The 25,703-nt window shown below is 39.9% G+C and overlaps 1 protein-coding gene across 26 annotated transcripts in view; it reads left to right on the forward strand.

Moving 5' to 3' along the window:
* The window catches only part of EPB41L3 (erythrocyte membrane protein band 4.1 like 3), a 97,304-nt gene that overhangs the window by 52,925 nt on the left and 18,676 nt on the right, over positions 1–25,703 (forward strand). For 12 of the 26 annotated variants that reach the window (XM_071417562.1, XM_071417582.1, XM_071417460.1 and 9 more), the window contains exons 4-13: positions 2,494–2,598; positions 4,844–4,886; positions 7,638–7,713; positions 9,255–9,473; positions 9,787–9,874; positions 13,386–13,538; positions 15,590–15,687; positions 17,034–17,209; positions 19,296–19,516; positions 23,055–23,621. In XM_071417562.1, coding sequence (XP_071273663.1) covers positions 2,494–2,598; positions 4,844–4,886; positions 7,638–7,713; positions 9,255–9,473; positions 9,787–9,874; positions 13,386–13,538; positions 15,590–15,687; positions 17,034–17,209; positions 19,296–19,516; positions 23,055–23,621 — 1,746 coding nt within the window. The remainder of the gene's footprint in view (positions 1–2,493; positions 2,599–4,843; positions 4,887–7,637; positions 7,714–9,254; positions 9,474–9,786; positions 9,875–13,385; positions 13,539–15,589; positions 15,688–17,033; positions 17,210–19,295; positions 19,517–23,054; positions 23,622–25,703) is intronic. The other 14 variants (XM_071417567.1, XM_071417591.1, XM_071417575.1 and 11 more) reach the window with 3 other exon arrangements.

The raw sequence follows: 25,703 nt of genomic DNA on the forward strand, positions 1-25,703 counted from the left end.
GAGGAGAAGTGATCTTGGTCAGGCTTTCCCTCAACCATCACCAGTTCTTACCTTGTGATGGTGAAGAGAATACACTGGCCAGGGGGGGCTGTTAGTTACATTTTGATTTCTCATGTCCTCTTGCACCACCAGCAGGATTTCCCCCATCCTGATGCAGCAGGAATTCTGTGGAAAATTACTTATGTACAACTTGGGCATCTTCATACAGGAGGAGGAAGAGGAGGTTAGATTGCCAAGAAAATTGTTCCAGATTGCCATAGATACTCTCACTTGAAGTGTGTAGCCAAACAAGAAATACTGAGCACTGGGGGTTTTCTGGGCATTTGGTTTTTATTACAGCACAGTCCTGCACAGCTGTTTCCTGTAATTCCCTGTTAAAATATCATACCTTGCAGCTGCTCGCTACTATTTCTCAAAACAGACGTCTGTGTAGATCTCTGTAGCTATGGATTGGCCACATAAAACAGCTCCTGTGCTGGCCTTGAGTGACTCTTAAAATTAAGAGAGCACTGAAGTGCCACAGTTCGAATACATATAAATGGTGCACTGGTGCAGACCAGTGTTTTTCAGAGCTGGTGTCCTCTAGAGCTAACCTGCTTGTTTTTTCCAATTCAGTACAACTACTTAGTATGTTAACAAGTAGAAGAGCAAGAAATTTGTCAAAATGCTGCATTGCTTGCTTACAGCAGAAAAGTGACCATTTTGGCTAAAAGATTCTGAGTTGCTTCCTCTCCACACACTAGTATTAAGATCTTTTTTATCTGCTTCTTCCTCTACAGAGAGCACCAAGTATAAAACCAGCAACCTCTTGTTACCTGCTTTCAAGTTCAGGGCGTGAAGAATTAACTAAACATTTGTTTTGACACTATAAAGGAGCTGGGGCATATTTATGCTTCCTACTTACAGCGTGGAAAGCATGTGACACACAGAACAAGGCCTTAGAGCTGTTTGCTCAAATAATGCTGGAAGGCACAGTAAATGAAGTTACAGGAATACACTTGTAATGCACTTCTGGGCCTGGTTTTCCTTCCTCAGATGGAGAACATTTTTTAGGCCACGCTTCAGTTTCTCCATTGATAAAATGTAAAGGATGTTTTCCACTGTCCTTTCCAATATACCATTTGAATGCCAGTAAAAATACCAAATTTAACACAAATTAGATTACGCTGCACAACTCCTTTCATCATCTCTTGTGATGTTTTCACTGGGTGTTAGGCAGCAACCCTCAGTTCTTTCCTTTTTTTTTCTCTTGGCTTGCTTAGGACTTCTAAAATAGTTTAAGGCCAGCATTGGGCTCCATGGGTTTGTTGGCATAGCTGTGTGAGCTTGGATTTTGAACTGCCCTCTCCCAGCCAAGGCTGCTGGGCTGGAACTGCAGTCTGGGTGCAGCTCTGTTGGCAGATGCATGTAAATTTGGAGGTGGCATTCTCTCCTCTTTTTTGTCAACTGCCTGCATTGCCTTTGAAACAAGTAGTGTGTTTCCAGTCTGCTTCTAGCCATGTGTATGCTACAGATAAAGAAAATGCTGTGCTGACATCAACTAAAATATTTATGTATGCGTGTGGTCAGAATAAAGTGGGGAGATTTTTCCTTTAGCTGAGTTGCACTTTGGGAAGCAGGCAGTGATGAAACACAGCGATAAATATGGACCAAATAATTTTGAATTGTTTATCGTAGTTAATGCATATCAAAGTTGGCATGTGTAGGTTATAAAGAGGATGTTTCTGTCTGTTTGGTTTTCTGGAGGGTTATTTTCTCAATTTCACATACAACGCTGAGAAACAGGATGACCTGAATTTTTACTGTCCAGTGTGATAGATAGTACAAAGTTTCTGCTAAGGGCTCTAGATGCTGACAGTGAGAGGTCTTCTCATCTGACATGCCAGCAGTAAAGAAGGTTACTGGGGCACTGGAAAGCTGATTTTACCCAGCTGTGTTCCCAGTCAGATACTAGGCTGCTCCCATGATTTCCATAGATGGCATAATCACATTTCCCTGTGTATTAGACAAAAATGGGTCTTGAAATCAGTCCACATTGTTACCAAAGCAAAAAGTATGTCCATGTTTGGTTTTTCCTCCAGTGGATTGCCCCCCCAGTCACAACTCTGATAATCCATGACCAGGAATATTTTGTACTGCTATTTGTTGCTACTTGCACACAAAGAATTGCTTTGGTTTGCAAAGGTGTGACCTCATCATGCTCTTGAAACTGGAGTTTCTGAAAGACAGAAGAGATTTTCCTACTGGAAGTTGAAATATGACATACATGACTTATTTCTAACTCTGCAAGACTTGAGGTTTTAGGAAAAGAGGATTTGCCCCATTCAGCAGAATATTATGAAGCTCCAGGTCAATAGGTTGGAAGGATGGATGCATTGATTTGAATCATTTTGAGGTTACTGGTTTGACAGAAAAGGTGTTATTTTAATGCTTATATTACTTTATTTTGCAAACTTAAGCGTCTTTTTATTTGTTTTCTGTTATTTCCCACAGAAACGTTCCAGAGGTCAAGTGCTATTTGATAAAGTGTGTGAGCATCTGAACCTTTTGGAAAAAGACTACTTTGGGCTAACATACAGAGACACAGAAAACCAAAAGGTAACCCACAAAAATGCAGGTGGCCTTTGGCATGTGAACATCAGAATTCCCTGAGACACTCCCCAGACAGCTGCAAACAATCCAGAAGTTGTTTTTATCTTCCTTGCCAAGTTCCATATACACAGTTTGATCAATTGTTTTTTTGTGACTCTACTCCTCAAGATCATCTCCTGTGCTTCCCTGGGTTCCCTCTCTTTCAGCAATTTATGACATAGAAAATATTAATCATATAGCTGATGCTCTTTCTAGTATGATTTATTCCTTTACTGTCAAGATGAAAGTCAGATTTACACTTATAGATACACTGCAAAACACATAATACTAAAATATGGCTTAATAATAGTGATTGGGACACAAATAGGCAGGAGATGTCTGACTCTTCCTGCTAACTGCCAAGATAAGGGAAGGCTTTAAGCCTTGACTTTATCTTAGCATTATTGTTGATTTGACTAAGGACATTAGTCTTCAGAAGCAGTTGGTAGCAACAGTGAATCACATTCTGCTGTCCTGCATTCCAGCTTCCGTATGAAACAAGCTGTGTATTACAAGTGTTGAAGATGATCTAATGTGAAGGTGTTTGGGACATGGTACCATAAAAGAGAGTGTATCAAAGCATAATTTAAAATATATTGTGCTATTTTGGCATTTTAAGATAAATATTTTGACAGAAACCATTACAAAACTTCTTAGCAGTATGCACAGTAGCTCAGCAGAGCTCATCAGCTGAGGGTATTTTGTGCTTTGTGTGGCCTGAAAGGTCTTCCATGATGGAGCTGGAGCTTCTACTACTTTTTTCGCTGTTTATGTCTTGTGGGAGCAACAGTTGTGTTTTCTAGGCTTCCTTTTGTTTCAAATATATATGATATTAAATAAATCAGTCTTTTTGTTTACTTTTCCCCCTTTCTTTACAGGCTTCTTTGTTTCTAATTCAGAAAATCACTTAAGCAGATACTTGGTCCTTGCCACCACAAGATAATGCCCTAGCATGTGCTTAGTTTTGAGTTTTGAAAAAAGCTAGGCAGAAATCTAAGTGCATTTTCAGATAGTTATGCTTTCCTATGGGAAAGAGAAGCATGGATTCATTATTAGCACATGGTTTAGAAGCACTAAATATTTATAGGTCACCGGTTACTTTACAGAGCTGAACAGTTAAAAGAACAACTGCCTGCCACCCCTTTTATTGATCAATAACATGCATATTTTTAATGTCAAAGTACTTAGCAATTCATCACCGTCCTCTGGCACATAACTTCCAGCCAGACAACATATGTGCCCACATCCCATGTCATCTTTGTAAACAGAAACCCTAATGTGTCTTTAATTTCTTGGTGCATAATGTGCTTTTGTGCTCAGCAATAGCTGGAGATCTTCAGGCTCAGGTTTTGCACCACAGAGCAGGTTTGGACAGCTGCAAACTGGTTGTTTTTGTTGGGGAGGGATTGTTGTGTTCTGCTTGTTTGGTATTTCTTTAGTGTTTTATTGTCTCTCTGATACATTTGTTTATCTTTCTTTGGAGAAAGTGGAACTTTCCTGGGGAAAGCGAACTTTTTGTTCTGGGCTCTGACGCATTTTAAATATTAATTTGATTCTCTTAGAGGTCAAGACAGCAGAGGAACTGAGACCCCAAGCTGCTGTGTGCCTCCTCCAGAGGGATTTCATCTGCTTCTTGGAATCTCTGGAGTACTAACACATCACTGGGATAATTCTCCACCTCCTCAGCAGGGGTTTTGTCTTGCATAGTCATGGGGCTCTGCATGGTGTGGATGGGGGCAGAGGTGCTGTGGTTCTGCCTCTTATTTTCCCTGGAGAGCCCCTCATGCCCATGCTGCATTGCAAACATCCCTACTCTGCACTTGCTTATCGTCTGCCAAGTCTTTTCCACCTTTCCAGGATTGGAGGGGGAAAAAATCAATCAAAAACACCTCTTTATAACAAGCTTGCAGAAATTGTTTTCCCTGAAGATACTCTGCAAAAAGATCTCTGTGGGCTCATTTTACCAATTCCTATTTTTTATTCTTTATTTGAAATCATTCAGGCCCTCAAAGTCTGTGAAGGTTAATAAAAATCTTGTTTCTACCCAGGACCACATCTTGAAAGTTAGTGTTAGCCCTGCTTACTGCTACTCCAAGGAGAAAGGAGTGGCAGAGCTTCACATGTTCTAGCTTTGACTCATAGCACTGTTTTAAAAATAATGTTTATTGTGTTTTCTAATTCAAATTGAAAAAAGGAAACATTTTCTTTGCAGAATTGGTTGGACCCTGCCAAGGAAATCAAGAAGCAGATCCGAAGTAAGTTTGTTATCGTTGCCCCTTCTACGTGTCTCCCCATGGGGACAAAACGTATTTCCAGTCGTCTCTTGTATCCTGTCCCCAGTCTTTAGCAAAGGAATTATGTACATCCTTTAGATTTTTTTATGCTAGGATGATGGTGGAGCATTACTGATGCTCGTAACACGTGAACTTGTGTTGCTGAAAACAACTTGACATTTGCAGTGATGCAAAATCCTGAAGTTTGACATTAAGCAATGTAACCTTAGGGACTAGGCCATGTATTTGAATTATTTCTTGCATTACTGATATTTATATCATATACAGAAGCACTGTTCATGCCCCATACTGAAATAATTCACTGATGCAAAATATTACTCTATCTAAAATATCTTTTCTTTCTTCATTTCAGAAGATTGATCTCTCTTCCAAAAATGACCATGAATTTTCTAATTCAAAATAATCTTTTTAAAAGCTCAATTGTTATAACTAAACATCTAGTTAAAAACTTAGTATAAGTTTCTACTAAAAACAAAAACCTATATTCTAAATCTATATTTCTATTTCACTTTTGGGCTTCATGTATTGGAAATTCAAAAACTGCTCAAAGAAAAACCTTTCTGAGACTGTGGGGTTCAAAATTTGACTTGCATTTTTTTACTTCCCCTCACTTTTAAAAATTTACAAAATGCCTATGTGTATGACTTCTGTGGGCAGAAAAGCCCCAGTAATATTTTTTTCTTTGCACATTTTGTAAATGACCTCTTCTAGCACTTTTGCTTCCACAAACAAATGTATCTGGTAGTTCACATTAATTGGGTAAAGCCTGGCAAAGAAATCCCTTCCCTTTCCAAGATTAAAAGGGTTAATTTACACTGGTGGGAAAATTTCCCCAGTTACTATGAACAACTTCCCCTTTCCTCCAGTATTATTTTCATTACAAGTAAGTGATCTGCAAAACAAGTAATGCAGATGTGCCTTTTTTAAGTTTCATGAAGGAATGGATCTGGAGAGGAAGGTGCTTTAGACCACAATGAGTCAGTTTACACAGATGGTAAATACAAGTAAAGCAGCTCAGCTCTCCACCACATATTTGAAATGCATTTAATATGTACCCAAGCCACAAAATAGACAATGAAAGGTTGTGACAGTGGGAGATTAAGCAGGGCAGAAGAGTCTCATCCTGGACTTGAGGCAGTAGACAGTTGTGTTTGCAGAAAATTACAGTAATAATTTGCTTTCTCTCTACAATTCATCCCAGAAGTTTGGAACAGGCCAACAGTGGAAAAGTAGTGCTGTTACCCATAATGCTTTCCAAAGCATATATATACTCCTGCTAAACTGGCTGAGTTGTACAACATGCAGACCACACTGCTGGGACTTCATCCCAGTGGTTGAGAATGGTTCACATCCCATTAGTTATAACCCACTAACTTGCACAGTGTTGGGTTTTATTCCAACCCTGTAAATATGAAGACTGCTTAACCATCTGTGCTATTATGATAGGCTTTATCATAGGTTTGATTTATTTTTTGTGCCAAGAAATAGATTTACAGGCCATGGTCCCTTCCATCTGTTGTGGAACCAAGTGTCGCCTCTGGCTGCATTCCCACCTTGGGGATGGTCTACTCTCTGCTGGGACCATGCCCCATCCTCACTTCCAGCCAAATCTTCCTTTCACTGTCTTTCCAAGAAAATGGAAAAGTTCCTAGAATCAAGGACTCCAAAAATCTTGCCAAGAGCTGAACTCCTGATGGTTAACATAAAAACTCTTCTTGCATATTCATAGAATCATTGAATTGTTTGGATTGGATGGGACCTTAAAGATCACCTAATTTCAACCCCTGCCATGGGCAGGGACACCTCCCACTAAACCAGGCTGCTCAAAGCCCCATCCAGCCTGGCCTTGAACATCTGAGATTAGATGTGTGGATAACCAAAGTGGATGGTACCTCCCATGGGATAAAATTTCCTTGTTGCTTGTAGGAACAGTGTGGTTTGGGGTTTTGTTATTGCTTTTCATTTGCATTCAAGTCATGTGCTAGTGTAACCTAACCCTTTTTTTTCAGAACAGCTTCTAAATTTACCTACTATGTTCAACTCTATTTTTAAATCTTGATATTAATTTTTTTTACAACATTTAAAGCTAACACTCCAGAAATAATTTTGCTGAGATACAAACCAGTAACCATCCCGTGGGTCAACTAAATTTAGTGAAATAAAATTAAATAAGAATTCCCCAGTGCTATGTACTTTTGCAGTCATACTCTCTGTTTGTCCTTGCAGTTTTGTCTGCACAATAATTTATGTCTGCTGAAGAAAGGAGCTATGTGCTGAGGCAGCACTCTGAGAGGATGCTGTGAGCTGATTTGGGCAGCTAGACCTCAGCACATCACCCTACTCCAGAGCCCATTCTTACTCTGGCTTGTGGTCTCTGTGCTTTGGGTTATTGGTTTTTAAAACTTGTACAGACTGTGTGGTGCTTACTTTCAATAAAACTTGTTCTCAGACTGAGAGGTTTTTTTAGTATTAGTAATAAATTACTGCTCACTCAGAGTCCTCACTTCAGTGAAACTCCTGCTAAATAAGAAAAGAGCTGTAAAATCTGATCTAATACAGTATCTTCAGTACGATGTATGGGAAAAATATTCTAAAACCTGTTCTTATTAGTTGCTTGTCTGGGATATTTTTAAGTTTGCTGGTGATTGAGTAGCATGAACATCTCTATTTGCATTTGCAGTGTACTTTCAGTCAATCTATGTTTTTTTCCAGGTGGTGCTTGGCAGTTTGCATTTAATGTGAAATTCTACCCTCCAGACCCTGCCCAGCTATCTGAGGACATTACCAGGTGTTTTAAACATTAAATACCTTTTAAGAAGTGGCTTAAAAGCTGTTTCTGGTAACACTTACACTCTAATTATACAAAAAAATAAATGTTTTATATTCCAGTTGTCTCTGTTTTTCATATGAGTTTATGGAAAATATGCAATACGTTGACAAAAAAGATCATGTGAACAGTGTCTATCCTCTGTGTTATGAAGTATTTTGTGTAGTTTAAGCCTAATCCCCAGATTTTTCAGTATGTAAATTCATTTGAGTTGATTTTAATATTCACAAAGATGCCTGATGCCCATTTTGGCCAGTAGTAACAAGTTATTACTGTAAGTAAAATCATGACTATGAAAGAAGTGAGATACTGTTGTGGTTTGGTGACCATACTGAATCCAAAACAGAGCAAGCACTGTACCAGCTACTTAGGGAAAAAATGAATTCTTTCCCAGCTGAAGCCAGGATAGGTGAGAATAAGCATGCCTATGCAAATTTTGTGTATCATTTGACAAAGTAAGTGATCAGTGTGCATGGAATAGAGAATATGGTGGTAATTAATAGCTGCTCCTTCCTCTGCAAGTCGCTCAGCTCTGCACTCTACACCTCTACTCTGGTTTTGTATTCACATTGCAACCACAACAAAAAAACCCAAAACTTCACCTTATTTCCTCCTTGAAAGGAGGCACAAAAGTTTTGATACGTGATGAGTTTTTGTGCCATCAGCAAACTGTTCCTCAGCCTGTTGCAACATTTGGTAACCTTTGAATATTTTGAACCTTCAGTGTTTTATGGACTACTTGGTGCTTTTAAGGTACCATGAAGCCTTTGGCCTTGATCAGGGTCCCCTGTGGAAGGTACTGTGCAGGAAGACAGTGTGCCAAGAGTTCACAATTGAACAGAGGACTTCCAAAGGAAAGGATTGCTTTACTCCTCTTCAGACTCCTAAATTTCCCACGGGAGTTCTGCCTTTGCCACCAAATCAATGCTTTTCACTTCTTTTTTTTGTTTTCATGTATCTGGTGAAACCATCCACTGCATATTTCTGTGGTTTTAACAGCACTTGCTGTTTAAATGTATTTTTGAGAAAACACAACATGCTGCTAAAGAGACAGTTTATGTTTTTTGAAAGAATTGGTGTTCTCCTATTCTTAAATGAACACTATATGAGAGATTTAATTATTTTTTTCTCCTGAAAGAATTATCAGGTAGTTTTATATGTAAGTGATTTGTGATAGAAATCTAGTATGTTTAATGGGTATTTCTTCATCTAGCTCACTGAACAAAGTAATAACTTTATTTGGATGTCTCCATGCTGCTGTATAAAGATAAATTAGGTGTTCCTACTGATAAATTAGGCATTAGGCAAGAGCTTGGGGTTTTGGGAGTTCTGGGATTGTTTTACAAAATTATCATTGTCCTTGTGAGTGGCCGAAGATCTCTGGCCTTGGCTGTCTGCAAATGCCTGTTGGATCCGAGGCCTCTTTCCAGTGCTCGGGCGGTGCTTCTTTGGGGGCAGCGGTGCAGGAGCCCTGTCTGAGCTGCTTTGGTGCTCCCTTGCAGGTACTACCTCTGCCTGCAGCTGAGAGATGACATCGTTTCAGGCCGGCTGCCCTGCTCCTTCGTCACGCTGGCCCTGCTGGGCTCCTACACCGTGCAGTCGGAGCTCGGCGACTACGACCCCGATGAGTACGGCAGCGACTACATCAGCGAGTTCCGCTTCGCGCCCAACCACACTAAAGAGCTGGAGGACAAAGTGATCGAGCTGCACAAGAGCCACAGGTAAGCACAGGGCATCAGTGTGAGCTCCAGCCTGCTTCAGGTACCATCTTGGTGCATCAGGAGATGTTAAACTCTGCAGTGGTGTACTTAAGGTTTTTCTGGCAAGGCTCCTCTGCATGTCTTTGGATAGAGAAGAGCTTTGCAGCATGTGAGTTAACAGGGTCTGCACTAGAGCTGTGGCTCTGGTAGGTACCCAGCTACATAAGGGGTAAAACTATAGTTCTGACAGGCTGAAAATGTTTTCCAGCTGCTGGGTTTTCTTTTGGATTCTGTTTCCTTAACATTTATGCTAGAACTGGTTACTTTTCCTCAGGGGAATGACACCTGCAGAAGCTGAGATGCATTTCCTGGAGAATGCCAAAAAACTATCAATGTATGGAGTAGATCTCCATCATGCCAAGGTATGTACTTTGGTTCTTTCACTGGCCATAGTGAAAGACATATGCCACTCTCCTGTGGCATAGTACTTGGATCTGCATAGGTTCCCTGATTTATTTTTTCTTGTATTTTTGAGACCGGGACGAATCATGTGTCAACATGAGGAAAGGTGACTCATGAAATAAGCATAAATATATATTTTAACCATAACATAACTTATCCTATAGATTCAAAGATGTTGCACATCAACTTTCATGTTGATTAAACAAATGCTATCCTTGAGGAAAATACTGAGTGGACGAGTTGATGAGAGAGAATTTTAGAAGCTGTCCAGAGAGTGGAGAATTTTCTTTTCATTCAGCTACATTTTCCAGTTTAGTAAGGCCAACCATGCTATGTTAACTGGATAGCAGATCATTTTTATGCTGCAAAGGACTTTAAGCAATTATTTAGCTGTGCTGGAAAACTAATCAGATTGATGATAATGGGGAGAGAGCAGCTTGTCTCTTTCCTGAAGTCTGGTTGTTGCGGTTGACAGGGAGGGCAGTAATTCTCCTGGAAACATTCTCCCATGATCAAGTAGTTTCTCTAATCATCAGCAGGCTAAGTTATGAATAAAACATGGTCATTCATACTGTGGCTGGAGAGAGTCACTTATTAGCCTTGTATTGGTTGTCGAATTTTTGGTTTTAAGGTTTTTTTCCCCAAATAAATAATTACTATTGTTTTCTTCACTCTCAGAGTAAGACTAATGGATTTTAACATTTTTGAGGTTAGCAAGCATCCTTGGCAAATGAATATGTAACCAAAGAATCCTGCCCTGTGGAGGGAACCGCATTTTCTGTAAAGGTCAAGTTATTGTGAGCCTGGCTTTTTGCTGCAGCAGCTCCTTTCAAGAATTGAGATAAATTTGCAGCTTGGATTTTGAAAGAGCCTGCGACCGTGTCCCTGGGGCATTTCATAGGAGCTGTACATGTGTGTTACAGAATTCAAGGCAATCTTTTGTGTTCTGTTAATTGCCTTCACTGAAAATGAAGAATCTGTGTACAGCTCAATGGGCAACATCTACCAGGAGGGATGCCACTGCCTTCCCTGTATCCTGCAGATACACACACTGTCTTGAGGCACATTTGGAGCAGAGAGAAATGGATTGGCAAATGTCACAATGCGAAGAAGTCCAAAAACCAGTAACTAAATGGATTACTATTTTAAAAAAGTAACAGGCTTTGTTACTGAAAATTTTACATAACATAACATTAAGGCCTAAGTGTTTTTTCAGAATATTGTAGAAAAGCTGTGTTATCATATAATATCCCATTTTAAGATGGAATATTATAAGATAACCATTTTATTTATTCTTTCCTGAAAAAGTATTAGTATCCTGTTTGCTCTTTTTTTTTTTCATATTGAAAGACTCAGAGAAAAGTAGAAAAAGTAGAAAAGCTAATCTCTCTCCAAACTGATGCTCTTTATTTTAAAAAGCTGCAGTGATAACCAAGATGTGCCTGTCTGTGGGTTAAGGAACCCCACAGTCATCTTGAAACCTGAACTGAAGGTGGGAAAAGTAGACTCTGCGTAAGAAGTCATGTTTAGTTTTAATTAAGTCTGCCAGTGAGATTTGATGATGTCAGGCTAGGGAACAAGTATCTCTGTGCATGTCTTTTGGAAGTCATGCCACAGCAAATGTCTCTATGTAAATGTCAATTCATTAAGGTTGTGCCGATATCTTCAGTGTTGGACTCACCAGCTCAGATTAAAACTAGTTCTCAGTTATCAAATGCAAGGCTGTGATGAAAAATATGTTCAAATAGACAGACTTGTCCTCTGGGCTGTCACTATTCTGAGGAAGGCCACCCCATCTGTATGCAGAGCTAGAGGGATGTGCCTCGGACATTACAGCTAACAGGTTCCTGTCCCATGTAACCACATGGCTCCTGAAAATAGCCCAATTCTTTTATTCCTTTTATTTTACACTAGAAGTAGCATATTGGAAAACAGTCTCTGACACCAACAAGTAACAGAAGTCTTGAATAAACTTAGATTTGTGGTGAAGATGGAGATAAGGAAAGAAGGTATTTCTCAACAATTTTTGAGAAAGTGTATAAAAAGAAGTCCCTTGCACCTGCAGAAACATGCCATGTATGAGCACACTTGCATTTCAGACATTCACCAGGTGGTGTGATTACTGCAGTGAGACTTTTTATTTCAGAATGTGTTCAGTGTATTTAGATATTGCTCTTTGCTTAGGAAAGTGAAACTGAAGTACATTGAAAAAAATTAGCTTTGTCTTTTCTGTAGTGCCTGATGGTGATACCACACATGAGCTGTATTTAGAAAAAATCTATCTTTAAGTGGTGATACCATCGTTGTTGGAACATATGTCCTCTATTGATGTGTTTTCTAACACTGGAGTGACTTCGTGGCACTATTTCTGTGTTGTGATTTTAAAACCTTTTTTTTCATTTCAAGCTGTGCCATTGCTGTTTCATCATGACTGACCATGCATACCATTGTGTTGGTCTTGAAGTGTAATCAGATTTTCACCAAGTGCCTAAAAGATGGCTGGTTGGGAAAACTAGAGGAATATGATGAATTCCTATCATGATTATCATAGGGTAGCATCTCCATAGCTTCTGCAATCAGGTTTTTGTGACTTTAGGTTATTTAAAAACAATTTACGAAGAACTCAGTACTTTGAAGGGGATTCTTCTTTTCTCTATCAGTACTAGTACTTTAGCTAAATGAAAAAACAGTGATAGAAGATAGTGAAAATTGATTTTAGACTATTTGAAGACTTCTAAAGGAAAGAAAAATCTATATTTGTTTCTTAAAAAAAACAATATATATGGGTATGTTCTGACAAGATTGTGGACAGATCTTTTGTGTAGTGCTCTTGTGTCTGAGCTACAGCCTCCTGGCAAACATAGGTTATAGCACAGTCACAGTCACACACTTTTAAAAAAGAATCCTTTCTGGTCCAAATGCCCGACTTTATGCCCACTGGGCATTTCAAAGTGAAAATACTGAGCAAAGACATAAAAGCATTAAAGAAATTAGCAAACTTTCTAAAGCCACATACTAAAGGTGAGCAAACTACAGAAGAAAAATTTATCTAAGGATTCACAAGGCTTAGTCATGGAGATGAGTGATACCAGGAGAAGTAAATTTTTATGCTGTCATACCTACTTTCAATCTGGTATTTATGCTAATAACATTTTTTTTATTATGCTAATAAAGCTTTGCTATATGATTGATGTATTTCTTTTAATGACATCTAAAATTTTCCTCCTCCTTTTGGAGTCTTTGTTAAATATAAGGAAACATTGGAAACCCTCAGTTTCCTTCACCCTGCCCAACCTTACTATTATTTGCATGAGTGCATTCAGTGAGGAGGGTAACGCTCAGAAATCAGGTCACTACAGCTGATGCATTAAAAAGACGTAGCTCAGATAGAAACACAGGATACAGGAATCTCTAGTACTGTAGGATGCAAGGATAGAAATACTCAACAAAGTTCATTGCTTGCTATTCCAGGATTCTGAAGGAGTGGAAATCATGCTAGGAGTCTGTGCAAGTGGACTCTTGATATATCGAGACAGACTCAGAATAAATAGATTTGCCTGGCCAAAGGTTTTGAAAATTTCCTACAAGAGGAACAACTTCTACATCAAAATCCGACCAGGGGAGGTAAGGGCATCCTGGTTCTCTTAAGTGGATGAGCCTCTTGAGAAAACATATGTTTTTACTGATTTGTTGATTTGTTTTGTCTTATAAGCTTTTAACACTCCTCTCCATTTATATTTCCTAATTTATGCTGGTTTTCCTAGGAAGGTTAGGTACACACTTTCTTTAAGATGCCGGTAAAAAACAACTTTGGTGTTTTTCTGTTTACATCCATGAACTAATGTAAGGAATAAATATGGCCATCTGCACATAAAAAGCTCATCCATATCATGAATACTTTGGGCATTTAAGAAGCATATTGCTTATCCATGGAGAGCTTGTTATCCTCCCTCATGCTGTACATGCAACTGGCATTTATCTCAGCCACTAAGAGATGCAGACAGGCCATACCAACCTTTATAAACATATCAGACCAGTATATTTGCAGCATTTTGGGTAACTGCACACATTAGCCCTCCCAGGCCCGCAGGAGCTCCTGTTCTGGCTCTGGGGAAGGGGATGTGAAACCTCGTACAGTGAGTGCCCTCTCGTGGCTCAGCCGGATGCAAAGCAAATACCGACCTCAAGGGCTGAGCATTCACTCTCCCAGAAATCATGGATATCATGGAAGGGTTTGGGTTGGAAGGGACCTTAATGATCATCTAGTCCCAACCCCCGCACCGTGGGCATGGATGCCATCCACTAGACCAGGTTGTCCTAAGCTCTGTCCAACCTGGCCTATAGGATGATAACTCTTGAGAAATTCAGGGTCATCACAGGCGAAGGAGGATTTCCATTTTAAATGCTGGTACAATAATTGGCCTGTGATAGATGAAATCCCCATATCCATTTAGAGTGTGGAGCTGTACAGCAGGACAGAAATCACTTAGATGAGGACTGGCATTTCTCCCTTAATGCAGCCAGTGTCTCTGGGACTGACTTCATAATTGATCTGGGAAACTTGCTGGGGCTCCCTACCCCTGAGCCTGAGTCTTTTTTAGAGTCTTAAACCAAAATCCACAAACCTACGTCTCCTGCCTGTCAGCAGACACAGTTTTATTAACCAAATTTCTAGCCTTGAATTTGATTTTAGGAACCCAAACAAATTCCCAATGCCTGCACTGAAGCTCTGCACCACGGCTACCCTGTTGAGCTCTGCTGGTCTTGGTATACAGTATCCTGTGACCAGGCCATAGTTCCATGTGTAAAATAGTTCCATAGTTCCATAATCAATGCAGCCTCTGTCCAAATTACATTTGATGATAATGTGATTCACTAACTCACGTCATCTTTATTATTTTGTTATTTCCTGCCTTATTTCCCTGTCAGCTTCCATAGGGATCCAGACTTCCTTGCAAGTGCCTTTCTGTCTACCTTTCCCCCATCACAGCAACTCTGTTTTACCTACTCAGCTATCTGCATGTAGCCACCAACATGTTACAGCAGATATAGCTGGCACAGCTTCTGCATCTGAAATATATAAATTTGCAGTACAATCTAAAGAGGTCTGTTTTTATCTATGGACAACTCTTTTCAATTACCTGTCTTGCCTCATCCTCCTCAGATGAATTAATTCTAACCAATGTGATTTACTAACAGTAGTACTTTCTCTGTAAATATCCTTAATCTAAGGCTGTGTGAGACCAAATCAATCCCTAAGGACTATTGCTCACCTCCAGCTATTACTAGGCTTCCCACTGTAGTTATAACTAGTGAAATTAAATCAACAGGATAAAACACTTGAATGATGTTTTCTCAGAAGTCTCCCAAGTCTTAACTGAACTCTTTGTTACTATAGGGTACAAAACATCACTGTCACCATAAGAAATCTCTTGCTCATTACTAGTGTTTCCCCCCAGAAATGATCCTCAAAGGTTGCCATAGATTATCATTTACAGCTTCTTTCCCAGAATTCTTTCTGTAGAATATGGATATATGTGGTTATGTACATGAGCATATACATTTGCCCTTGCAATGAGGTGATACAGATGGAGGAAATGGAGATAAACCTGTGTACACTGTCTAAAAATAGATGCACAGCATCAAAAACATACTTATTCTTTTTTCCTACCTAGTTTGAGCAGTTTGAAAGCACTATTGGGTTTAAGTTGCCAAATCATCGTGCTGCAAAGCGCTTATGGAAAGTGTGTGTTGAACACCATACATTTTTCAGGTATGTGGATTTCTTTTCCTAAAGGTGTGATGTAAAATGCGACAGAAAATACCGATTTTGTCAGCAGAGACTAAGCCCTTCAAATCAAATTTTCTTTTTGATCATGAGGTACCTCTGAGCAGATAAAGGAACATACTTGCTTTTTCAAAATTTGAGATGTTGCACCCAAATTATTCATACTATTTCAGATACATAGTGCTTAAAATCACCATATGGTCCTAATTAATCACTTTGCTTTATCTGTGCCACGATATTATCAGCTGCTATAATTAAAGAGATGAAGGACTCTGCTGCATTACTGCATATAAGCTTGCATAGAGAGAGCAACTTATATGGGAGATTGCTGGGGGATGTGGGAAAGAGTTTAAAAAAGAAGATTTTTTTTTAAATTATATATGAAAGTACAGACAGTAGTAGGTCATGGGTTTTTTTGGTCACCCAGAATACACAACCCATAGGTGTAAGTTTTGGATTACTAAGGAGTTTTGCAGCTATTTTTTTGACTTCTAGGAAGATTGGAGAAAAATGTGGAATAGTGAAATAAGTGCTGTAATTAGTTTGTGCTAAGAACATCACTAAACAGATACTTAAAAAAGGAAACCCAAAAGGGTGAAATTTTCAACAGTTTGAAAGGATGTCCAGTGCTTAAGAACCCCCTCTGGGGAATGTTTGGGAGTACTGAAGAATTTCCCTCCTTTCTTAAAACCGTTGGTTCAGGCTGTCTGTACATTCATATGAAATGCAATCTTAGCAGCAAAAGATCCAAAGAGAAATGAGTGTGCATTTTTGGGGTATTTTCTGATTTTTAATGAAAAATAAATGTCTGAAGCCTAGACTCCATAGCAGGAGAATGACTTCTTCAGCCAGCTGCCATGTCCAAATTACCGAGGGTGGGAGAGCTCTAACCTGAAAAATGTCTACACCCCTGTGAATGAATACTGCCTGTCATTCACTGGAAATCAGTTCTGGCCTTGTCCTCAGCATAACATCACCATGTTAAATTTTAAGAGATACATCTGCATTTCAGCCCAGTCGGGCCTCTGGTACAAGGAACACCTTTTCAGTTTTGGTAATCAGAAAATAGTAAATTTCATTTTCAAGCATGTAGGAACTGAGTGATTCTTGCCCATTTGGAAGAATTCAGATCTTCAAATGCTTTAGCTAAGTGATTTTGTCATGCTGTATGAGGGGCATCCTTTAGATTCCCTTTTAGCCACAGACCGCTGAGGCACAGGTTACGATGGAGAGCGATACCCAGCAGTCGTCTTCTCTCCTCTGCAGAAACTGATCCGTGGGCTGATTTTGGAGGAGGGGGAATAACAGATGCACTTCTTGGTGTGTTTTAGGCTCCTGCTGCCAGAAGCACCTCCAAAGAAGTTCCTCACGTTGGGCTCCAAGTTTCGCTACAGCGGCCGGACGCAGGCGCAGACAAGAAGAGCCAGCGCCCTCATAGACCGCCCTGCCCCTTACTTTGAGCGCTCCTCCAGTAAACGTTACACCATGTCTCGCAGCTTGGATGGGGGTAAGGGCCTCTCAACTGACCTTATCAAACATTATCATCACAGTAGTCACTGCTTTAGATTAGGTGTAAAGCTCATCGTCTCCTCTCCTTGATATTTGGCTGAGTAGAGGCTGTGAGTACCTGCACGTTTGCTGCAGGGGTAGAGGAGGAGGATGCAGAGAAATTCTGTGCTGAATGCACCTCTGTGGTCCTTACAAAGTGTTTGGCTGGAAGATGTCCTTTGGAGCCCACTCTCCACAGAGCCTCTGTCCTTGGCCTCATATCTGCTTCCCTGATTTGGGGAAGGATGGGATGGACCTGCCTGCCCAAGAATGTCAGGCTTTAACACTTTTTCAGAGTTTGCATGAGTGACCGTTTGGATTTTGGTTGAAGCTGAGATTTTCTTGTGCGTAGGTTTTTCACTTAAGTTGTTTCAATCCAGAATTTTTTTTCCCCTTGAGTAATAACACTTGATTCCAATTACCTCATATCCTACTCCAATGAGCACTAAGAGAATTTTTTCATACATTATTTTCGAAGGTATGAAATGGAGAGTAACATACATAGGTTAATAGTACATCCTTCCTCTCTTTATCCTTGCTTCATGGAGGTCATGGTTCTGCTGCTGACTTTGTTTAAATCAGTGTGTTGTTCAGAGTATCAGCTACTTCCATCAGCTGTTACTGTTGTCAGCTGTTGAGTAAAAAGAGGCTCTAGTTGTGTACTTTATTTTTGTAGGAAAAAAAGACTGAGACTAAACTCAGATTCATTACAGATTTAAAAAAAAGGTGAATTCTCTTGCAGAATATCACAAATTGCAATGACTATAGTTGGTGGTGGGGATGGGGAGAAGCTTTGATTTAAAAGTACGTGTGACAAGCCTTTTTCTCTCCCTCTAAAGGTGCTGCTTGTCATTGATTATTTTGGAATATTCTAATTCTGATGTGCTTCTTTCTCGTTACCAAGCAACTGGTGACCTGATTGCTGTGCATGTGTTTCAAAGCAGAAATTATCCTTCTGCATTATTTTGTTTGTAACATTTAAATAAGATGTCTCCCTCTACTCCCTTTGCTTTCTCCTGCCTCCTAAACTTAATCCCAAGAGACAAGATACCTGAGACACTTTACCCAGCATTTGTTAGACTCTGCAAGTTGTTAATTTGCCTAAGTGCAAATAGGGGAAAGAGGTTTTTTAAATCAATGCTTATGATCTCATCACTAGCATTGTTACTATAATGCAGATGAGTCTGTAACATTCTGCATTGTGCTTACATTGTGATCAGACTCTGTCATTTGTTACAGATGCAAGTGAGTTTATAAATTTGAATAATCCTGTTGGTTTAGAAATTATTTACTCAATAGTCAAGATCAGGGTCTGGGCATATGTTACAGTTTTGATTACATTCTGTCCATAAAGGTACTATTGCTTTCAAAATAACTTTTATATATTTAAATCTGATTAATTACTGAGCACTTGCATCCTAAAATATTCTGGTTGGGTCTGCTGAACTGAATGTCATCACATCACAGAATTTTTTAGGATAATGAGCTCACCTAAGTGGCAGACTTTAGTACTCAATAATACAAGGATCACAATTCTTTTTTCTCAGGTATTATGCCTGTGCTATATCAATACTGTCATTTTGTGTAATGCAGCACGTTACTAAATTTGCATTTGAGCTGCATTTTTATATTCTGACAGATTTAAAAAAAAAAAATCTCTTCCACCCCCATGGCTGATGTCATTGCTGGTTCTCCTTATGTTTCTTGCCTGATAACTGTGGCAATGCATTGCTTTTTTTTTATGTGTATTTTACTACAGTGCTAATTTTAACAGCTTGCTAACATTTAACAACTGTGTAATGCACACATTAGTTACAGTAATGTGTGTATACACATCCATAATATATGTATATGCATATAAAAGCTATGAGCTTCAAGTAAACAGTTTATTTAAATGTATGCACATGCTTCTGGTTTCCTGAAACATGACATAGTTGTGTTTTCAGTGTTATCTCAAATGTTTTTCTAAACCAGCTTTTTTAATTTTATGCAGCTTCTCAGCAAAAGCTATTTCAGATTTTCCCTCTTTAAATATTTGCTTTTAGCATCAGTGAATGAAAACCATGAAATGTACATGAAGGATTCTGTGTCTGCTGCAGAGGTTGGTACTGGCCAGTACGCCACAACAAAGGGCATCTCTCAGACCAACTTGATAACCACTGTGACTCCAGAGAAAAAGACAGAAGAGGACAAAGATGATGAAGAGGGCAAAAAGAAGAGAGCAGAGGAAGTCACCCCGATTTCAGCAATACGCCATGACACCAAGGTAGAATTTTCTGGGTTTTGTATTAAACAAGGCTGCCTTGAGAGTGCTTGGAGAAACACATAATTTTTAGGGAAGGGGGAGAAAGAGGAAATAAAACTGGTTCTGTGAAAGGAAATATACTATGTGTATATACATGTCTTGGATCAGTGTTTTTGTAGTCCTTTCAGTTTTCATATGATATTGTAAAGTTTAGTTCCTGCCTTGGACTTTTTTTTGAAATATGTTTAACAGTCAGAATGATGTTTTTCACACAGCATTCAGCAGCTCTTTAGGAAATGCCCGGAAGTAGCCTGGCGGTGCATGTTTGTTCTTCTGGTTTTCGGTCATATTTTGACTTTAGTATGGCCATCCTGGCTTTTTATTTTGGCAACAAAATAGTTCTGTATTCTTGTATGTAGCTCTGTGCTTTAAACTATTCCTCTTATACTTCTTATAACACTGTTTCCTTGCATGAATTTCAGTGGGCATTTTTTCTCTATTAACTTCTGGATATGAATCTGGTATTATAAGCAATTTTTTTTTCTGGCTTACAAAAGCATTTGCTTCCCTTGTTTGAAGTTTCTGTTGAAAAAAGCATTTTTTATTGATGGTTCTCTTATCAATTGTTAAATTTGAGTCATCCCTCATTAACTTCAATCCCAGCACCACCACCACTCAGAGGACAGAGGACACACATACACACATGGTTGTGCATAATATCTACTGAGATATTAAAACAGGGTAAACCAAACAGAAGGATGGAAAAAATAGTAAATAGAGATTGACAGTGAGTGAAGAGGAATACGGTAGAGTAGCATTTAGAAAGTGTACTGTGGAATGCACTTGTGGAATGCACTTGCTAAACAAGTAAGGTTTGCCCTCATCTTTTAGGAAGAAAAACCTTGAGATATATATATATTTATATCCACAGAACTGTCAAGTGTATGCAAATGTTAAACCTGTATTTATCATATAAGGCCACAATGAGCTACATAGCAAAAGGATCAAGTCCTCAAAAAGAGTTGCGGTTAAGGTACTGAAAACCAGAAACAAATTGAGTTACTGAAAATTGCGAATGAGAAAGATTTTCTTTTGAAAGTCTGTGCTGTATTTAAAAGCATAATCTCTACAAAATTTAAATCTCTGTATTTAAAAGATAATCTCTACAAAATTTAACTGGGGTCTTCTTGAAACTCCGTTAGTTTCCACGTGGAGAAAGAATGATGAAAATCAAATATGTAGAAAACATTCAAAAGAAGCTAGTTCTGTTATAAGTGTTTGTTAATTTAAGTCAATGGAGGGATCAGTTGTATTTTGAAGATCATCTAGCTATTCCTTATATATGGATAGAAATACTCAGAGATATTTTAGGAGACTAATTTGATGGAACTTATATATGCACAAATGATTGATTTTTACCCCCACTCAAGAGATGAGTTCTTTTTAAACCATCATAAATAGAGTTTCAGTTGTGTAATCCTACAGAGATCTCAGTCCTGCTTCGACATGGACCTGTTAACAGTTTAGTCTGTCATCATAAAGAGAATGTCTCAAGAAATACAAGCTCAAAATCAAATCCCTTCTAAGGGCATATAAATGTTTTAGGTATGTTTTCCATTAAGACATTTTGCCTTTGTTTTATCCATGTGTATTGAAGTACAGAAGTTATTCTAAATATTAACACTGTAGAGATGTCAGCAAGTGAATAGTCTGAATTAGAAAAGAACACATTTACTTTGGATTTTTGTCTTTACAGTAAAGAGAAGTTGTATTTGTGTGTGTATTTAGCTCACACAAAAACCTGTGAGTCCATGAGCATTAAGTTTTGACTTGATCTTACTACATTAAACCCATAAAGATATTTGTAAGTGGTTTGAAGCTAGGCTTGGTTCTGATTGCTTAGTTTGGGAATACAGATTCCTTGAATTGATAAATTGCTAGAGAAGAGAGAAAGGGAAATATGAAACAGGAAGAAAAGGGGTTCTTCCATGTAATTACTTGGCATTCCTACCATTAATATACCTGGTAGAGTTCAGGCTTAATAGCAATCTGTGTCTAAAACTTGGATCTGCTTTTGGCTCCAGTTCAATACCAGCTTGAACTGGAGGCAGATACTGTTGTGGCTTTTACGTAATTTTGCTTTTGGGAGCCTATAGTGAAAGTGAAATGGCTGTTATAGCTCCCTGGGGAGAGGTAGTATGGATGCAGCAGCTTAGGCACTTAGGGTTTGGTCATGGATCCAGTGGGCCACTTCAGCTACGTGCACTTGGGGGATTTTGGCCAAAACATCTCTGATCCATCAGCGTTGTGGCAAATGTGTTGTACTGGGTATACATTTTGGTGATGACAGTGGTTTTTATCCTTCTAAAGAGCAGTGGTTTCTGCTTGCATGGAGCATGTGAAATGACAGTCACCACTTCCACTGAACCACCTCCCTCCTCCTACCAATTTTTTGACCTCAAATGACCTGAAAGGCCAGTTGAATGCCCTACAAGTGGCATATCAAAGCAAATCCTGCTTGTTGGTAGCCAGTATTCTTGGCATTGTGGTAAAACTTGTAGGAACAGCATCAGGGGCACTTTTGCCTCTTCACCATGGGTAAAGGGTTATATTTTGGTTATGAGAAAATGTGGCTGTGTGGGGCAAGGACCTCTCTCTAGCCAGCCCCCCCTTCAGATCCCCAGTGAGAGATTATGGGATCAGCTGAGCCTCAAGTCTCAGCTCCCTTCTTTCAATGTACAGCTGAAGAGATGGCAGCATGGAGGGGCTGGCAGGGTGCATGGCTGGGAGGGGCTGAGCCCCCAGCACTGCCTGCTTGGGCTCACAGTGAGCAGAGGTGAGGGCAGGGCTCTGGGGATGCCCAGCAGGGGCCAGTGGTGGGAGCCGTGCTGAGGAACCAGCTGCTGGGATATCTGTTGAGCAGTTTTTTTTTTTCCATCAGGTGCATTGATGAATGGATTTCTGCTCCCTCCACCAAACAATGTGTTTTAATTTGGTTTATGGCCTAGATTTTTTTAAAAATACTGCAATTGAGGACTTGGAGCTTTACTTATTACTGCTGAGGTTGTCCAAGGCATAGATGGGAAGCATTTGGCCCCCACCAAGTCTCCTCCTGACTGCAAGAATGCTGTCACAAGTAGTGCTGGTATTAGAAATATGTTTCCTTCTTTGTTGCTCTCCATATACTTCTTGTTTGAAAGCTTTATTATCAGAAACCAATCTTGCAGTAAGTGGAAATTGGCAGCACCTGAAACTCCCCATGTGGCCATGGAGGCTTTTATGTAAATCCTCTGCTGCAGAGGACTAGACAAATGTTGAATCAAGAAGTTGCCTTTTGTAAGCTGGAAGCGTGATTCGCTAATACCTGTGGTGTGTGGCGTGGGAACATGCACCATTCAATCGTTCAATTCAGTGGAAAGCTGTGGTGTTAAAATACTGTTTATAATTTTAAATATATAATATATATTATTTATCATCACGGAAGAAAATTAACTAATTACAGTTTTCTTTTTGTCCTTTTGCTTTTGCGCCTTGTTTGCTGCCCTTTCTCTGTCACCAGCCATCTTTGCTTGGCACTGACTCCCACCACTCTTCACCATCCTCTCAGCCTGGCCCCCATGTATCTTCAGCAAAGCTTCGCAGGAGATGCAAGGAGAGCACTCGGACAAAGTCCTTAGGCTGTGAGGCCCCCAAAGAGAGCGCTCCAAAACACAGCGAGTCGGAGCCAGACTCTGACAGAAAGGGGCGAGTTTGCTCCGCCGAGCAAGACGTGGCTTTTGGCTACAAGCAAAAAGCCGGCAAAGGCGGAACACTGTTTTCCTTCTCCTTGCAACTTCCAGAGTCATTTCCTTCCCTCCTGGATGATGATGGCTACCTGTCGCTCCCTAACCTCTCCGAAACCAACCTCCTGCCTGCCAGTGTGCAGCACTACCTCCCCATCCGCTCCCCCTCCCTCGTGCCTTGCTTCCTCTTCATTTTTTTCTTTCTGCTCTCTGCCTCTTTCTCAGTGCCATACGCCCTCACTCTCTCCTTTCCTCTGGCTATGTGCCTCTGCTACCTGGAGCCCAAGGCGGCCTCCTTGAGTGCCTCACTTGCCAATGACCTGAGTGACAGTTCAGAGGAAGAGGTGTGTACCTCGGCATCGAACACACTCTTTTTCGTGTTCAGTGCTTCAGTCCTAACCAGTGTTAGATTGCTGCAATAGTGGTCCTACTTTCAGAGCCTCATTTCTGTCTGTGCTGATATGTTAGAAGGGATTTTTTTTTTTGGTTTGGGGGTTGTTGTTTTTTGTTTTAGTTATTTTTTTTTCTTTTTTATTTTTTTCTCATGCTGGGAGTACAGCTCGGAGCCCAGGGTTAGGCACAACACTGTGTAGAAGAGTCTTGGCTTGAACTGTGTCAGTTGGTTCAACGTGACTTGCACTACATGACAAGACCTTTTTCTTCCCTCTATCAGTTTAGAATAGTTTTAGGGTTAGGATAGTTATCTAAATAGGGGGTATTAAGTATATTTCTGCATAATTACTGAACATCCAAATATATGAATATGTGTCTACATTTATGTATATGACTAGCTGCCTAACAATGATGAGCACCCTCACCAACTTCAGTATGTTCAAAGTCCAGATAGACTCAGCTTTTTGCAAAAGGCTATCAGCTGTAGCTGAACCCCAGAAAAGGCTTTCTGGTCCAGCAAAACCTGGATCTCGATTTTCAGCCTTGATCCCATCTCTGCTACAGATTGAATTGTTTTCCCATGGTTAAATCCAACTTATCAGTGAGGGGTCAGATTGGGACAGCTGTTCTGCAGCTGTTGCAGGAGCATGCCACGTGGGCTGCCTTGACATTTGCAGTGTTAGATTAGTACTGCCAAAACTGATGCCTTAAGCCACCAGGGTCATCACGGGCAGATGAACCAGTTGCAGCAGGAGTCTGCAGTGGTTCTGGGTACTGTGGATGTGATGGTAAATCCAGAAATAGGAAAGGAATCTGCTTAAGTAACAGAGAAACTGGCATCTCAGTTTTTGCTGGAGCCTGATTATTCTCTGTTGAAGAATAAAATAATGAGTTCAGGTTTTCCTAGATTTTCTGTTTTCTTCTTCAACTTCAGATACAAAAGTACAGTTTTGCTTTGTATATAAAGAAAAAAGCCCAGATCAGATGGTCACAGACCAGATGGCCATGTAAAAAGCCACCTTGGCCACTTGTCGATAGTCCATTGCCGTAGCTCTCTTCAATAACCGACTTGAACATTGTCATCTGCTGCTGTTGGTTTTGTGAGAGTTGGTGCAGGATTTAATTTCCTTTTTATGGAAAGCCAAAAGTCACATCAATTTGTCTTGTAAAAACATTGTCTTTAAATGCTTTTGGCTCTGTGATGCCTTACAACTAAAAAATAATGTATGATTTCTGATAAAAGGCATCCAAAATGCTACTGTCTTATTTCTTGTCCTTATTTTGAGACAGCATTTAGGTCTCAATTTGCATTAGCTCTGCACTTGGATTAATCTAATAGCAGTAACAGCATTAATATATTTCCAGCTCTAGAGGCAATAATGAGGCAGTGTTTATGTAATACATTAGTCTGTTCCTCTTTCAGAAATAAGTGCTTCTTTTTGTTAGCAAAGTTAGGAAGTATTGAGCATAAAAACATCTAAAATAGGCTTTTTAGTATCGCTCTTTTATGAGGGTGATTACTCTGGCAGTGCTTCCTGGCATACAACACAGACTTGTGCCTAATCCACGGGGTATTTCTTGTTCAAAATATTGCATGAAAGTGAATATGTTTTAAACTCGGGCATGTCTGCATTACATTGGCAAAACAAATCACAGCAATTACGATCGCAAGGTAGGAGAGGTGCAGCCACAGCACGTCAGGAGAAGCTGCCTCTGTCCTGCTCCAGCCCTCGCCTGCCTGCCAACCCCACCTCAGCTGTACCTCAGCCCATCTTGGAGCTGAGCCTGGCCTTCCTTACTCTTCACTCCAGAGGAGACCTGCCTTACTCAGCCTTAACTCACCATTCCCTGCTCTGTGATAACCCCAGATCTTTATTTCAAGTAACTCAGTAATGCTGACTTTGACTCCATGGCTGTTGATTGGCTGATTAGCAGATATGTATGTTGCAATAAAGCAAGCTTTATGCTTTATTTAGGATTTCATTCCACTCGTGGTAAAAGAAATAGGAATGTTTCCCACCCCCCACAGTTCT

The sequence above is a fragment of the Agelaius tricolor genome, unplaced genomic scaffold (genome assembly GCF_023055355.1).
Source record: "Agelaius tricolor isolate 1412-34295 unplaced genomic scaffold, bAgeTri1.0.p SCAF_2, whole genome shotgun sequence".
In the NCBI taxonomy this organism is placed as follows: domain Eukaryota; kingdom Metazoa; phylum Chordata; class Aves; order Passeriformes; family Icteridae; genus Agelaius; species Agelaius tricolor.